Raw genomic sequence first — 17881 nt, 5'->3', positions numbered from 1 at the left:
AGACCCCCCTACCCTTTCAGGGTAACAAAAATACAACTAAAAGTTCATACACATCTTGACACAAAAGATCCTTCTAACCCTTCTCGGGCTATTCCTCAGCCTCTCCTTTAGACTCAGTCTTCAGCCCCACCCTGTGCTCAATAGTCCTTACCTCAGGCTTGTACACCCTTCTGCCAGCCCAGTCCAGGGACCCTGTATTAAGCAGTTAGGTCTGCTCCTTTGGATGCACTGCAGTTTCTCTGAGCCATTTCCCATCTCTGAGCCCCATGTGCTGCTCCTGTGCAGCCTGTACCTAACACAGCCTCTCCTCTTAAGCCTCTGGCTTCTCCCTGGGTTCTCCCAGACCTTTCTCTGTTGGACCATCGATCCCTTAGGACTAACTTTCTATGCCTTGTCCCCTTTCCAGGGTCACCACAGAATTAATTCCATCCCTGTGGCCTTCTTCAGTCTGCCTTCCCCAGACTGTCCCAGACAGAGAGAACTCCCTATCACCTTTCTCCTGGGTTTTGCTACTTTCTCTAGTCCCAGAGAGTGACTGCAGACTCTACCTGCAGCCTCCCTTCTTTTTTTTTTTCTTTTTTTTTTTTTTTTTTATTCCTTTGTGGCAGAATACACTTGACTGGATAGTCTATAGCCACCATCCGCTATAATTCCTAAACACCTAGTGGTTTGTATTCTCTTGTTCTGTCCTGTTTCTTTCAGATAACATAACACCTTTCTAATATTACCCCATTTTCTTGATATTTTTACTAAATAAACTACTGTAATTTTTGTTACTTTATGCCATTTAAATTTCTCGTAAAACTTTCTCTTTATCTAAACCCTTACATACTCATAAAAGGTGATCAGTTGTTTCTTCTACTTTACAGTGCACACATAGTCCATCTTTGTGCTTGTTCATTTATTCAAAAAAGATTTTTGTTTAAACCACAATGGCCGGTTAGTATTCTAAACAAAAGCACTTCATTTTTGCTGTCCGGGACCTGAAGGATGTCACTATCCTCAACTCTAGGGCACAATTCAAAAAATCTTCTTCCTCTTTTTTTTCATCCAGTTTTTTTGCCATTCCTTTTTTAAATTTTTCTGTACTAGGCTTTACAATTCCTGTGTACTTAAGGGTATTTCTATATCAAATTTTTTCATTTCTTGCAGCACTTTTAGCTGCTTTGTCCATTGTTTTGTTCCCTGTTATCTGCTGCCATCTAGGCTAATGCTACATGTAATCCCATCTGGGTTAATTGTGTTATTAGAAATATAAGTTCATCTATTAAATCACTTCTACACACAGAGACACCCTTTTTGTTGTCATAAAGCCTGATACTGAGTCTGAAAAAATGACCATTAGCATAATTGCCATTAGTTTGGCTGTCATGACAGCTACAAAATCAGATAATCTTTTAGATGTACTGATACCTAATTTTGGTATACAATATGCCATCCCTACTCTTCCTTTCCCCCCCTCCCCATTTGTTATGGATTGCTCTGTATATATTTGACAAAAACAACTCACTTTTCATCTATGTACTTCATTTTTTATACCCATTATCCCCTTTTACCCTTAAGTTCATAAAATAAGTCTAAATCTATATTTGGACATGTGGCCTTCCATTCATACCTAATTTTCCCATGACTAAAAGTTTTGACTTCGGTTAGCATTTCCCTGTCTTTCAACTGCTGCATCCACATTTTAACTCAAACAGCATGTGTAGTTCTAACACGGTGTGCTTTGGTCCACCTGTTGAATTCCTAACAAACCTCATATATGTGTTCAGTACGTTCACCATTGCAATTCCCATAAACTTTGGCCCAGAAAATTAGGCCCAGGAGCTTCATTTGTGGTGTAGCTAGAATTTCACTAGCAGCTATCAGTATCTCACACATGGGTGTTGTAATAAATACACCGTATGCTACTTCTAGTGCCTGTGCTTGCATTAAATCTAATTTTATTTTATTTTTTAGTTCTGATTTTGATGCTGACCCAAAGTCTTGGTAGCCATAGTGGATAATTGGTCTGATTAAAGCTCTGAAAATCATCAGCAGAGTTTTCTTATCCGTCCCCCAATTTGTCCCAGCAGTATTTTTACACAGGTTGATCCTTCCTTTGCATTCATCTTAAACACAGTCTGTTTGATCTTTCCAAAGTAATTTAGTATCAAATATTATCCCTAGGAATTTTTTTCCTTTGAATTATATCTATTTTTTCTCCATACGTATACAATTTACATTCTTTTGTAGCTTTCCTTTTTGTAAAGATTAGTTCTTTGGTTTTAGCAATGGAGAACTTGAAACCCCGTGCCTGTCCCAGTCTGAAGTCTCTCATAGAGCTTGGTTGATTCTCTTTTCTTCCACTTCATTGTGCCTGCTTCTCATACATAGAGCACGCTTATCTGCACCTACCCCAGCACTTATTTGCTTTGGAAGATAATTTAAAATAATATTAAATGAGGTCAGGCTGATACTTCCCTGCAGCCCCTTCTGCTCTCAGCCTTTTCGGTTTATAGTCCTCTTCCAGCCACTCCCCAGCCGAGCTTCATCCTCAGTTAAACTTGGCTCTCCCTCCAGGTGCAGCCTAATATGTTAATTGACGTCTTACACCCTTTTGGAGCCTGTGTGAGATACACGCCACATCATAGTTTGACATCCAATCAGACAAGAAGCGGGAAGAGGAAATAGGAAATTTGTGCAATGCAGTCAAGTGAATGTTGCTGTTGGATTCTTAAGTTTTACTGACTTTTAGTGGTTTTTTTTTTAATGGGGTTTCTTTATTTCAGAGTTTTTAACTAAATGGCGGAAAAAAGGAGGATGGGGCGGGAATTAAAAAAGCCAAAGCTATTTGATTTGCAGAGCTTGCAAACTGTACTGGCCTTGCTAATAGACTTGTACATTCCAGATTCTGCATGTTTGCCATTTGTGGAGATAACAAGCTTGACATGTTGAGATTATAAGATGCTCATGCTATAAATTTGCAGAACTGAAAAGCTCTGGCAGTAGAGCTTGTAAGTTCCTTAAAGCAGCAAGTACATCTATATTTTCATATGTAGCTGTAGCCTGAACAAAATTTTCTACCCTGTGTGCTCTGTACAATTTGCAGAAGGCCATATCACTGCTAAACTTTTTTCAAGCCAAGCAAAATACATTAATCCTCAATGAAAACTGACAATCACAAGGTTCAAATTGTAAACATCAGTTATTTTTATCGTAGCCTTGTTCAAAAAGCTGTAGCTTTTTTTTTCTCTTTTCAATGGGAAGTTAGTTTTGCCCTCATAACACACACACACTCCCATAACTCAAATGTCTGAAAGAATTTTGTTCCAACTTAAAAAAAAAAAAAAATCACCTTTGACCAGAGACCGAGTATAGAAAAAAATCAGCCCACAAGGTGAAAGGTATGTGATAACAGGACTGTAATGGAGTCTGGATTTTTGAAAGCTTAACTAGAGACCTTTGGGCCAACATTCTCTATCCATAATAAATGGCACTTTTAAGTTTCTTAGACGATGCAGACTTCATCAAGCCACCCAAGAGCATGGGGGAAACGCATGTGCTGCCAAATTCAAGATGGGTCTTGGGATTCCAACTCTCTAGGCTGTTGGAAACTGGCTGTGTTTCATAAGTGATGCCTTTGGTTTGTGAACAAAGGATGTAAACTTTGGGCTTAAAGTATCGCCTTGTTTCCCTAAACTTATTTGTAGAGTGGAAGTGATAGTATCTTTGAAGAAAAGTGCTCATATATATTACCATTCAGTGGAAAATGAGGCACAAAGATTATCAAGATTAAAGAAGTGAGCAATGATCAATGACTAGATGCATAGTGTGGTTTCAAGACGAGCCAATGATGCACAGTGATATTTTATTTTTATAACAGGCTTGAGCTGCATAGTCTAACTGTCATATTCTCTTTTAAAGGTGATCTGAAAGGCCGAGCAGAGATGATAGATTCAAGCATACGAATTAGAAATGTGACCAGAAAAGATTCTGCGAGATACCGTTGTGAAGTTAGTGCGCCGACTGCACGGGGACAAAATCTGGCAGAGACTATTATTACTCTCACAGTGTTGGGTAGAAACCTAACTTTGACTCTGGGTTTTTGTTGAGGTCAATCCTAAGGGCAGGGTGGTAGGGGGAATTCAGTATGGATATTTTTTCTCATGCAATCTCTTTTGTTCATAACATTGTTTGCCAAATGACAAAGTGTACATTCTTTTCTGAGTTCTCTTTAATGTTTTTACAAACTGCATTTACCTTCTTTTGACTAGCTCTAACAAATAATTAATAATAAGGAACAAATCTACCCTCACAATCTTTTCTGAAAGTTTGGCCTGTATATTAAGGCTGGGATTTTCAAATGGGCCTAAGAGAGTTGGCCTAACTCTCTTAGGCCCCATTGAATTTCCCAACACCAAAGCAACTATGACAGCTTAAAGTGCATTGATAATCACTCTGTTGACAGAAATAAATCCAAAACACACAACTGTGAAGAGGCCAGTGCTAGCTCCAAATTCTGATTAGGTTACAAGTAAAACTCAGAGGTCTTCTCCTTGTCCACTTCACAAAATTGCACACAGAAATACCAGCCTCTCTTCCGGAGAGATCCATGTCTGGGCTGGCAGAAATGTTATCTGGACTGAGGCACCTGTATGTGGAAAAGGCTTCACTGGATCTTTTTCAGCAACTGCCAGTACAAAGACTGGCTGAAGTTCTTCATAAGCCCTGTATTCACAGGTGCTGGAACTGGCTTGAAGTGGTTTCCGTTATATACTACTCCTAGGGGGATTCTGTGCCAAAAAATTAAAAATTCTTCAAAAAAAAAAATTCTGCGCACAAAATTTGGAAATTCTGCAAAATTCTGTATATTTTATTTATCAAAATAACACAGTATGATCACACCAGTTTCAATTACTTTTGGTTATTTATCTCAAAATACCTGTCCACAAGTATGTCTGTAACAGTGCAGACAACAAAAAAGATTCAGGGACTGTTTTTTGACAAATAGATTCCTTATCGGCATATCAATACAGAACACAAAGCAGAGTGGGTATTTTGTTCATTTAAAAATAAAAAGCCACAGTTCAGTGATTCTTGGCCTTTGGTGGTGACTAACCAAATGGCTGAAATATCATACTGACTAGAGCTGTTCAAAAAATTTTAATGAAAAAGTGTTTCCACCAAAAATTACTTCTCAAACTATATGAAATTTTTTTTCTGTGAAAATCTGTCATTTGAAACTTTTTTGAAACCAAAAGAAATTATTTTATTTTATTTTCCTCCCCCCCCCCCCCCGCCCTTTCACTAGTTCAGGGGAAAAAATGGAGGAGGAGGGAATTGAGGGGAAGATGCTCAAAAAATGGGTGGGAAATTGTTTCAAATAAGTGAAAACAACAAGAACAAAAGATTTCAACAAAAAATAAAAAAAAATCCATGGAAAGTTTTGCCTGATTCCACATTCTCTTGAGTCCATGGAACTAAGTGCTGTGCTGGCAGGATGGAGGAGGGGAGGGCAGTTGAGAAGCTGATCTTGGATTGGATGGTCGTGAGAGGGGGCAGAGCAAGGGAGATGCAGCAGCAGGTTGAAGGGGCTGGGAGCAAGGTGCTCCTTCCCTTTCCAGGTTCCTAGCAACCCAGGGATTTTTCTGTGTTCTCATTTAGTGGGGTGTGACCCACTGGTCACCTCCTGGTGATCCCTTTCTTGGCCATGCCCCACCAGTTTATCCTGTTAATTAATACATGGTGGGGTTCTTTGGATTGTCTTTGATGCCTAAGCAAATGTTGAAATAGAAATGCGAATGTTAATTTAAAACACTTAAACTGCCAAATGACAAATATGTTTTCATTGTTCAGTGGCCTCGGCAGCTCCATCGTGTGAAGTGCCCAGCTCAGCGATGAGTGGAACAGTAGTGCAACTGAGTTGTAAAGAAAATGAAGGGTCTCCTGCTTCTGAGTACAAGTGGTATAGGAATGGTGTTGCTTTACTGGAAAATACAGGAACAGGCAGTGCTAAAATAGGAAACATTTCTTATACCATGAATAAAAAGACTGGAACATTGGTAAGATCATCTTGTCCAACTCTTTCTTTTGACTTTTGTGTCTGAAAGAAGATTAAATCTATTATTCATGTTACACTATGACCAAGGATCAGGGCCCCATTGTGCTAGGCATTGTGCAGATGAGAAACAAACAAACAAAAAATCCATGCCCCGCATTGCTCACAGTCTACATATCAGACAGGATACAACAGGTGGATGAAATACACAAATTGGGTGGGAGTGGAGTGAAAGGATGAGGTAAAATAATTTAGCAGAGTTTTGCAAAATAAACAGAAGTTACAGCTTGCCACATGCGTAATCAGTTCCAGATCAGGCATCGCAGTACAGATAAGTTTTTTAAGGAGGGATTTAAAAGAGGATAAAGTAGGCATCTTTACAGACTTCCATGAGTAGTTGTTCCCAAGCACAGAGGGCAATATTGGAGAAACAGATGTTTAGGAAATGTAAAAGTAACTTTCTAGATATACTTATAGGGCCCAATCCTTCACCAGTAAAGACTGAGCAGGAAGCAGGCCCCATATCAGCATAGGCATCTTTTCCAGAACTACACATCTCTTTGAAGAGGCTTCCATGGATGCTTTTCAGTTATTATTAATGATAAATTTTAATCCAGGACTTTCTAATTTTGGGCACCTCGCCTTTATGGATGATCAAAGTCAGATACCTTAGAGGAGTCTGATTTTCAGAAGGTGAATGATCAGCACACTCTGAAAATCCCACCCCTTTAAGGTGTGTCAAACTGAGCACCACAAACTAGCATCACTAGTCACTTCTGAAAATCTTGGCCTTGATGCATAGTTGTGGCTCTCAGAGAACGAGCCTAATTTCAAAGCCCACTGAAGTCAATGAAAAGACACCCACTGAGTTTGATGAGTTTTGGAAAGTCCCCACCTCTCCCTTTCTTGTTGTTTATGTGAAATAGTCATCTGTTTCATCATACTTCATTTTGTAAAAAAAGAAAAAATAACCCATAGTTTAAAGAACTAATTGTCTAAATGGTATCAGTATAGTATCCCTCTTCTCCCAACCTCCTAACTTTAAATCATATGGTGATAGTATTTCATAACTGGAGCTGGTTGGGAATTTTCTGTCTGAATGATTTTCCAACAGAAATGCAGTTTCCACAAAATTGAAATTTTCCACAGGGAAATTTTGAGTTTGCTTAAAAAATTCAATTTTCCACCAGGAAAATCAAAATAAAATATTTAATTTTGAATCAAATTCAATTAAACAAAATGAAATTTCAATTTCCGAAATGTTTAAATGTTTTGTTTTGATAAAATGTTGAATCAAATTTTTTTGGAATTTGTTTTGTTAAATTTCAACTTTTCATCCAAATTTGGGACAAAAACAAAAATGTCAGGATTTCCATGGTATGGAAATTCTAAATTTCACTCAGCTTTATTGGTGACTTTTTAAAATTTAACAGCTATTTAACACCGTTTCAAAGAAGGACACTGGAGAATATTACTGTGAAGCCTCTAATGGAATTGGACTTCCTCAAAAATGCTCTGTGAAGCGAATGCAAGTTGGTAAGTGTCAAAAGCAAATAAGGCAAAAAAATCTGATGAAAATGACTTTATTGCATGACACGTGAGAAGCTAAGACTAGGTTCAAATTATACTGTCTTATTCCTCCCCCAGAGTGCTGGAATCAAATGCAATTACATGATGTTTGTTATGAATGCTATTTATGTAGACATTTTTGGCTGCTTAAATCACTCCTCTTCTAAAAAGAAGCAGTAGAGATTACTGTATCTTACAAAAGGTTGGTTAGCTCAGAGTGTTTTAAAATGATCAAATGTCCTGCTTTCAGAAGATTACTATGCATTAAACTCCACTGAACAATAGTATGTACATAAGATATTAATATTTCAGAATGTTTTTGTGGAGGCTGTAAAGTATGATCTGCAAGTCTTGTTTCACAGATATTTTCCCTGAGACATTTTTATGTGAGGCTTTAATGCAGCAAGTCAGAAAACTATTTCTGATCTTCATTTTCTTATCTGGAAAAACAGTAATAAATGTGACATTTATATCTGGTTAAAGGGATGCTGTCAAGGTTGATAGGCCTAATGTTTGTTTTGCTTTCTGCTCCTTATCTGTTTGCAACATCCATGTAACTTGTTAGATGTAGAATTTGTTTTGTAAAGAAGTCCATCCATGATTTTTTCCCTAAAGAAAAAAAATATATTCCAGCAGCCCAGCACTCTTAAGTAGCTCTGCAAAATCTCACAGCAGTGCGTGCACAAGTGATGGAGAGAAGTTGGTAAGGAATATTTCAAGCTTCTGAAAGGTTTCAATCAACAATGAGGGGGAAAATGCTTCTAATGGATGGATTCTACAAAATACTGTGGCAGTGACCTTTTAAACCAGGGGTCTCAAACTCAATTTACCTTACGGCCAGTGCTAGTCCTCAAATCCTCCCAGCGGGCCAATAATGTCACTGAAGATGGTGTTCAGAAAAGAAAACGTTTATATTGTATTTTTTTTTCGAATTTCTTAGAAATAATAAAACGGTCATACAACTTTATACAATTCTTCACCTGCCAGAGAGTTTTTAGTGTTTGCCAGACACCTGGCAACGCTTCGGTTCTGTCAGTTTGTTGATGTTTGGCCTCAGTGACTGAGCAGTTGAAACCTTCAGGATTGCAGCAAGGGGTGTGTCAGAGAGTTGTGTTCGGTATTTTGACTGGTTTATATTCATTGTCGGAAAAAAGTGACGCTGCCTCCGGGGCTGACTCTTCCCGGCAACTAATGAAGCTGCCTCCATGGCTGACTCTGCCTGGGGGGCGGTGCCTGCAGCAGACATTGCCGGCAGCCTGTCTGCCTGCATCTCTCCTCCATGGGCCACGGTGGGGACGTTCTCGGGCCGCAGATGGCCCGCGGGCCAGGACATGGAGACCCCTGTTTTAAACAGTGCTCTAATATTTCTTACTCTCTCAAGACCTGGTTCAAAGCCTGCTGAAGTCAACAGAAAGACTTTGGATCAGGCCTTTTAATGCATTCATGTTGTATTTGAATAACTACATGCTATCAAGGCAGAATTCCTCTGCTGGGGCAACATTAATCCAAGCCCAAAACTGGTATTTATTAACACACAAAATAAGCTTGGTTTTTTGGGGGAGCCAACGTTTTCAAATCTGTGTGCTTGTAGTTAGGCAACCAAATATATATTTGGGCATCTAAGTAGAAGTGGCCTAATCTCTCCCCCGAAGGTGCACACTTGCGGCTCTCATTGATTATAATGGGAATGGGGATTGCTCATCACCACAATAAAATCAGGCCACTTCTGCATAGGTGCCCAAATCTGGATTAAGGAATCTAATTTTAGGCACCCAGGTTTGAATACTTTGGCCTTGGTGGTTTAGTTTTTAAAAAGCCTTACTTTCATTCACGTCAGAAGCCGTTAAGTTTCATGCTTTATGATTCAACAGCGTGAAAATTCTTGGTTCCACAAATATCATTCTGTGTCAACATTTTCATCAGCTGTTACATTACTACTATTTTAATCAAACTAACTTAAAACAAATCTTCTGGAACAGCTGTTTCCATTTACAGGCTTCAGGATATATTCTCCATTGACGTGTGTAACTTGAATGACACCAGGGGTTAGGCACTCATCTAGATGAGAAAATACCCCCTTGTCTCTATCAAGTTTTTGACTTTTGGGGTCATATTAAGAATTTTGAGGTGTGTTTAAAAAGCTTTGTGCTAACGAGGGTATTATTTGGTGGGTAGTAGAAGTGAATGGAACAGACATTTTGAGAACCTTTCTGGTTTCTAGCAACTTAGATGTCACAGGCATTTACATATTGTATTCTGTAGTTATGATTGCCACTGTTCTCTGGAATTTTAATGGAATAGTGGGAAAACCGTTACAATGGCAAGTTTTTGCTTTTTGGGTTTTTAACACTATTAATTTTGTTTTCATTTATAGATGACCTTAATATAAGCGGAATCATAGCTGCTGTAGTAGTTGTGGCTCTGGTAATGGCATTATGTGGCCTTGGGGTATTTTATGCACACAAAAAAGGTTACTTTTCAAGTAAGTTAAGTTAAATCTTGCCTGCCTTTTAGACATCAGGAAACTTGCTATGACTAAATATTTCTACTGTCTGTAGAGTATACTCCTTTTTCATGTAGGGTCTGATTCTGCACTATTGAAGCCAATGGAAGTATTGCATCTGTCTTCAGTAAGGGTAGGATCTGGCCCATAGTTATTTGTTCTGCCTACTCCTTTTGATCATACCCAGTTTACTTGTCACAAAAGAAAATGAGATAGAAATGGCAGGCTAGTCATAAATTGCTGCTGAAAGGGATTTTAGGCAAATGCGGAGAGTCCAAGTAAGCTCCAGTTAAGATAGTTTTGAAAATATTAGAAAAAAGTTTAAACATTTTCTCTTGCCCACAGTGTATTTTCCACAAATGTTCATGAACTGAGTCAGAGAATTTCTAGCTCACCCAGTCAATGACAGGTACCTTGAAGTAAATGAACTCTAAGCTCAGGGGAGACAGAGCCCGGGATAAATAACTACTTGGGTACAAAGTCTAGCTGATGAAAGAAGTTACAAATTCCTTCCCCAAAGTGTGTCATAACAGGGCTAGTGAGAAACCAAAAACTCCCTGAAAGACATTAGGTATAAATTTATTTCGGGCCAGAATTCTGCCGTGTTTACTCATTTAGCAGGGCACCAAATAACATAAAAGAAGAGCAACAAAATTACACTTATATGTTATGAAGTACATATAATATGCACACATATCAAATATGTGTGTGCGCATATGTACGTTAAAGGGACATTAATTGGTGGTTTTGGTTTCTAGAATCTGTCTGTTCCAGTAAAAAGAAGTAATTTAAACAGTCATTTTTTAATCTAAGATGTAAGCAGTACTGAAACTTGCATCCTGGTGGAAATGGACTTGCTGACTCCATCTGATGGACCATAATGAAAGTACATGTCAGGAAAACTGATGCTTTTATTAAATTTCATAATAGCTGGGCAACTTCCCCAGGGTATTTACAAAAGGGGCCATGGAGTCTAATACAGTGAATACAGGCAGTGATGCAGGAGAATGTCTCAGGATGTGTCTGAAAGAGGGGACATGGCTTTTTTGGGTGTGTAGGGGGGAGCGAGGTGCTGCAGATTGATTTGAGAGCAGTTTCACGAGAGCAGGTAGCTGAACAGTGTCAGAAGTAGATTAATAACTTCAGAGGAGAGGGGGCTTGGGCAGCTTTCCTGCTGGCTTATCCAGACAGACTGCTGCCAAGGGCATCACTTGTTCATCCTCCAGTGAAAAACATAGTTTAGCAGCTACTGTCAGAAATTAAAGGGATGAGGAAGGACAAGAGTTAAATGTTATCCACAGGAGATATTTCACAGGATGTTTATTAGCCAGAGAAATTACTGTGTGCTAAATATGTTTTTTCTATTACTTTTCCAGAAGAAAGCTCTTCTCAGTAAGTATATCACTTTTGGGTAGTTAATTTCATTTGTGCTTCGATGATGTAAGAAATGTGATTCTTGTGCAGGGCTTTCCACATCATTATTATACATGGGGGTGTTTTGTATCTTATTTTTGATAACCTGTTCTGAAATATTCTTTAGGCTACTACTTTGGTGGCTGGATTTTCTCACTATGCTTACTAAGCTGCATACTGACACCAAGCCACTATTAATAAATGAACCAACCAATACTTCTGTTAAACAAACAGAGGTAAATTTTCAGATGGCTGTGTCCCCTCCCCCTTTTGGTTGTCATTCAAACCCCTAATTCAGCCACAGCCACAGCCTAATTCAGCCACATAAATCTTGCTTGGCCAACTCCCTGGTTGAGAATGCAAAGTACCTAGGTAGAAGATTTTACCCAAACCTCTGTCTGCAGATCATTTTGGAAACTGGTCATCACCTCAGTCTTGCGATGGAAGTGTGCTAGTTCTGTGAAATCAGCAACTGTATATACAGTACATACAAGCTGATTGTACAAGATAGGCTGAGATACATGCTCACATATGAGACTAATACTGAGTCCTTAAAGTGGAGGCTGGCCTTTCTTCTGTCTAGCTAAGCTCAATGTTAATAACTCACATTCTCAAATGAGGCCAATGGCAGGAAAAAGCAAGTAATTTACTAAAAGAAGATATCGCCAAGTACTTCTTAAAAATACTTTCTGATACTTGTTTTATGATGGTCATGAATATAATATACATCATCACTATACGAGTCATAACCAGATATGCATCACACCTTGGAACCTTAAAGTAACAAGCCAGGGAAGCTAGTTTGGCAGTGGCTCATGATGTAAGGATTTTGTTGTCTAGAAGCTCCCTAAGGTATCGTCACAGATATTGTAATGGACAGAAGACAATGGACATGCCCCTAATGTAAAATGTTGCTGTCTGTGCCACTGGAGAGAAGGACATTTTAAGAAAGAGCTATTTCCATTACATAGTATTTTCACACATCCACTACAGATCTTGTTAATTGTGAGCTGTGAAATGGTGATAACTTTCTTTACTTGGTCAAGATATTCTCATAAAGTAATCTGTCTTTAGTCAGATAGGAATGCCTTTCAGATAGCACATTGCAAAACACTGCTTTACCTCCTGAAAATCAGTGAGCCCCGCAGACTCAATCTAAGATGAAACCAGGATGGTGTCTAAAGTGGGCAAATTTTGTTTCATTTTTATCTGCTTGTACTTTAGTTCTCGGAGAAGCTTATTTATACACAATCTGCCTTCTTTGTTTATTACACAAACAGGAAGAAGAGTTCTGACTATAAATATACCCCAAGTGAAAAGGTGAGTGTATTCAGCAATCAGCTAGGGCATTTGTGGGAGCTGCTCATCATGAGCCAATTAAGTTTCCATTTCCTGTGACTGTCCAATTCATTTGCCCTGAAATGAATAAAGATTAATACATTTCCTATATTTGAAAGAACAGAGGTTAGTCTTGGTTCTTTTTGACTGAAGAACAGTTCAGGGTTTTGCTTTTAAGAAAACACTTGGATTAAGTGAGGGAAAATTACAGCTTTAATTAAACACATGGCATCAAGTCTAATGTTCTACAGAGAATGTGAATTGGAACTATCTTTCCCTTGCCTTACTATATCATACTGAAATATTTTACATGTGTACTGTGGTAGAATAATCCCAGAAATTACAAAATCATCCTTTGACCAATGATCCCTTTGTTTTTTCCTGTGTGTGGAACAATCGACTTCCACAGCTCAAGTTTGAGATCTACGAGCACAGTTTCACCACTCTCACACTCTCTCCCTCTTGCTACAGGGAGGTAAGAAAGGAAAAGGGACCCTTTGGGGCCTTTTCCATCCCCTCTCCCCACCCTTAAGCAGAGAGAGTAAATCAGAAAGGTGGAATTAAAGCATTGCCTCTCTTCTCCCCCACACCCTGTCTGGCAGCACTGGAAGGTAAGGAAGAAAGCTCCTTACTGTGTGCAGTGCCTGCCAGCAGGTGATGTAGCCATGTAAGGAATTCTGCCATGTGACCAAGAATAACTTGATTTTTCTACACTAAACATGTACTGTGTGAATATATTATAAAGCTACTGGCATTAGCCATCAAGTGGAGTGAAGAGGAACTGAAAAACCACTAGTGCAAGGATCAGCAACCTTTGGCACGTGGCCCACCAAGGTAAGCTCCCTGGCAGGCTGAGCCGGTTTGTTTACCTGCTGTGTCCACATTTCAGCCGATCGCAGCTCCCACCAGCCCCAGTTCACCGCTCCAGGCCAATGGGGGCTGCGGGAAGAGGCGGCCAGCACATTCCTCGGCCCACACTGCTTCCCACGGCCCCCATCGCCTGGAGCGGCAAACCGCGGCCAGTGGGAGGCGCGATTAGCTGAACCTGCGGACGCGGCAGGTAAACAAACCGGCCCGACCCACCAGGGGGATTATCCTGGCGGGCCATGTGCCAAAGGTTGCCAATCCCTGCACTAGAGCACAGGTTCTCAAACTCTGCTCCACAGAGCGCTTGCTGCTGGTCTATTGAGAGCTGGCTAGTCACAGGGTGCTGGCAGCTCTATCTTCTCCTTATATCTACCTGCTAAATAAAAGTTTATTTAAAAAAATAAAATAAAATCACTTTCTATGTAAAGCAATTTCTAGTTAGACACACAATGTTACACAACTGTGTGTGTGTGTCAGAGAGAAGGATGTCCCCAAGACAATGTGGTGCACACTACGAATGAGTGAGATCCCCTGCACTAGAGAAGACCCAATGGCTAGATTTGCTTAGAGAAACATTGGATCTGTAATATTAGCTCAGCTTTGCAACATATGTCAAGAAAACTTAACAGCACCTGCAAACACTTCCTAGTCCACCTTTACTATAAACACCAGCATATGCAATTTCCTTCCCCACAGATGCACGCAGAAGCAGTTCCTATCTCCTCACACCTACATTTACATTGCTCTGCTCTACCTCTTTCACTTCACAACTGTTTCTCATATGGCAGGCAATCACAGCACCCCACCACCTACATTATTCAAATTCTCCCACAAACTCAGTCACACGGCTGATTTACCCATCCCATCTCACCCGCCAGTCATCCTTCTATTCACCCAGTCTCAGCTCTTTCCTGCTCCATCAACTTTGTTCATTTACTTCCCTTCCTCACCCAAACCCAACCCACAGTTACTATGTTCTCTTCAGTGTGCCTCAACAATAGTGCCAAAACTAGAGTAGATGTGTCAGACATCAGCCCGAGTCACCGGCTGCTCCCCTTGCAGCACTACGTGACCCCACTAAGAGGCTGGATATTCTGCTTTAACCTTGCTCCAGTGGCCCCCTCCCTGAGCAGCTGGGATCTCTGGCTGGAAGCAGCACATGGAGCTATGTACCTCCTGTTTGCTTCCCTAGGCCTGAGGAGGGGACCAAAGAAGCTGGGCCATTGGAGGAGGCAAAGTAGCACTGGCTTTGGGCCTGGCCCTAGCTTCCTATAGGAGAGGATTAGGATGAGAAGGCAACAAGCCTGACCAGAACAGGGGTAACTCCAAATCACCAGCTAATTTTAATTCTCCCAACTCATAGTAGAGGGGGTCCCCAAAAATTTAGTTGATCCAATGCAACTTCTGCTGTTAAACTGATGCAGTGAGTGATGCTCCACCTACAGGTCTAGCTATGAAATAGCAACAGCTGCTCTCAGGGCCTACCAGTTGGCAGTCAGTATTGGTTATACCTGGCCACCATAAGTGCTCTATGAAAGCTACCATCTATCCTTAAATCTGAAAACCAAGGAACTTAAGCAGTGGTTTTTGATTTTCCCCTTTTGGTGGTAAAAATGTCTTGGTTTGTGTCTCTCTTCACTGAAATATGGGTAAGCTCTAGTTGTGGGGTGCATTCATCAACTGCAGTATAATTGCACATCAGCAGCAGCTATCATTGGAGTATTCAAAAGGAAAGAAACAGCAGTTTTACCTTTTCCCACTTGATCTTTAATTCCTCCCAGTGGGCCATCTTTTGAACTGTAGTAAGTATGTCATGTACAAATGCGTTTTGTAGGCTTCACTCATCAAAGGGAACTGAAATGGTATGCTCACTGATGAGCCTGACTTCACACTTAGGCAAGAGGTTTATCTGCCTAATATTCTGTTGCTATGGGAAGGGGTTTGGTCTCATTACTAAGACTTCATAGCCTTTTTTGTTGCTGTAGGCTTGGTGTTTGCTTCTTCTCTTTTGCCAATCTGGAGACACAAGTGATGTTCTACAGATGTTTAAGTGTAATGGATACTAAGTAGGACATTCTGCTGAAAGCATTTGAACTATAACTTGTCACCTTACCCTTTTCTTTTTCTCATTTAGGATTTCAAGCACACCAAGTCCTTTGTTATTTAGAAGATTTCAGCCTCTTTGAGGGACAAAAACTGACTACTTGTTATACAAAATATCAAAGGGATTTTAACTCTTCTGCAAATATTTGGATTTGTTTTGAGATGGCATACACTGAAAGCATAAAGTTTGCTGGAGCATCTAGGATCTGATGTTACAAACCTAATCACGGACTGTACAACTGTTCATATTGTTAAAATACCATTATTTCTCTAATTTAAGGATAGTAGTATGTAGATAATATAAATAATTTGTATGAAGGTTTCTTCTCATCCTGTTTATGTATATACACAGGAAGAAGACTCATTACTAAGCGAATTCATGCTCATGATCTTTACAGATTAGGGTTAGAAGTTTTTTGGCCACTCTAGCCTAGTGCTTTGTAGTGTCTACATCTAAGACAATGTGAAGAGCTCTAACTTTTGCTGTTTTTCAGTTATTACTGCTATGACTTTCAAATAATCTGTCAGACCATGCAGTCAAGTGAACAGTTATTTTGATACTGTACAAGTATAAATTTGAGTTATGTTAAGTGTGGTTCACCCTCGCTATCAGAGAGAATCTCCAAACAGTGTTATGCTGTAGATCAGTGCTTTTCAGTCTTTATTTGCTGATCCCTAAAAAATTTCAAATGGAGGTGCGGACTCCTTTAGAAATCTTAAACATAGTTTGCAGACCTCAGGTTGAAAACTACTGTTATAGATCAAATGTTCAAGTCCCAGTGCTAAAGTGTGTAGCTTTTTTTCTACCAGGAAGTACATTTAAGATCTGTGAAAGTTTGTGCTAAAGATTGTATGTGTAAATTTACACTGTGAAGGACAACAGTACAGCAAAATTGATGCAGTGTTAGTGCCTTGATTTTTTTCTGTTACAGTTCAGTTTTACAAATAAATGACCCATAGTGTCTGATGTACTGTCTACTTGCTTTCAGTGGTCTGCAATTATCATTAGTTTAATGTGTTGCCAGACTATGGTACTCATGGTGGTGTTGAACATTCTGCCTGATACTATCTTCAATTACATGTTCCTCTAGCTCCAAAAATTTTACACTCATACTTCAACTCTAAAATGACAGCCATAGTAATTAGATGGGGAATTTTTTTTTTTTTTTTAGACCAATCATGCTTTAACTGGAACATGCACTTAAAGTTTAACTAGGCAGACAGTCAGTTCTATTCACCCTGACAGTTCAATGCAGGAAAGCATCTGTATTCTGGACAGCCCATAAGCATTTGCTGGATTGTCACTGACTTCATTGGTCATAATTGGTCATAAATCAGCATCTAGTTTTGTTACTTATACTCAGTGCTCTTTCAAATGCTGGTGTGGCAGTGCAAAAATGCCACTATCTCAAATAAAGCTTCTGTAAGATGAAAATGAATACAACTGCTACCTGTGGCCCTGAACTGCTTTAATATTACAGCCAACTTATTTCACTGTCTCCACTCCTTATATACTACAGATATCTGGATCAACATGCCCCCCCCCCCCCCCCCCAAGAGAAGCTGTGTGAAAATTTTAGGAGCTAGATTCTTCAGCACCAAAATAAGCAGTATGGGATTCTAGGAGAAGCAGAAACTAGATATTGCAGCTCAAAGTGAGCAGTGACATTGACATTTAATATGTCCTATTTCTCACCCCATGGAGATTAATAATAGCTCATTTAGTGAACTATCATTCAGGCTGTCTGTATATTATTGGTTTGATTAGTTCATGTCTAACAAAACGAGCCACAAGTTTTAAATGAATGCTTCGATTATACAATAATTCTCAAGAGGGATTGATCAAAGAGCAGCAGAATATTGTGAACTTTCCCTATATAAATGTAGCTGCTAAAAACAGTGGGCTACAGGGGCAGGAGTAAGCTAAGATTTCTTAAAAGAATTCACACCAAATACTGAGAAATTCACTTAAAGGAGCAATTATACTTTTTAATCTTAGCTAACAGTACTATAAGTGAGAATATTTTGCAGTTTCCTGGGCATGTGAG

The 17881-nt window shown here is 39.5% G+C and overlaps 1 protein-coding gene across 2 annotated transcripts in view; it reads left to right on the top strand.

Moving 5' to 3' along the window:
• JAM2 (junctional adhesion molecule 2) overlaps nt 1-16808 on the top strand; it is a 62498-nt gene extending 45690 nt beyond the window's left edge. Inside the window, exons 4-10 of one of the 2 annotated variants that reach the window (XM_074971309.1) lie at nt 3907-4059; nt 5839-6044; nt 7474-7576; nt 9984-10091; nt 11489-11504; nt 12806-12845; nt 15865-16808. In XM_074971309.1, coding sequence (XP_074827410.1) covers nt 3907-4059; nt 5839-6044; nt 7474-7576; nt 9984-10091; nt 11489-11504; nt 12806-12845; nt 15865-15897 — 659 coding nt within the window. In that variant the 3' untranslated portion in view covers nt 15898-16808. The remainder of the gene's footprint in view (nt 1-3906; nt 4060-5838; nt 6045-7473; nt 7577-9983; nt 10092-11488; nt 11505-12805; nt 12846-15864) is intronic. The other variant, XM_074971314.1, reaches the window with a different exon arrangement.
• The last annotated feature ends 1073 nt before the right edge of the window (nt 16809-17881 follow it).

The sequence above is a fragment of the Natator depressus genome, chromosome 1, assembly GCF_965152275.1.
Source record: "Natator depressus isolate rNatDep1 chromosome 1, rNatDep2.hap1, whole genome shotgun sequence".
NCBI lineage: Eukaryota > Metazoa > Chordata > Testudines > Cheloniidae > Natator > Natator depressus.
This window is presented reverse-complemented; position numbering and strand designations above follow the sequence as displayed.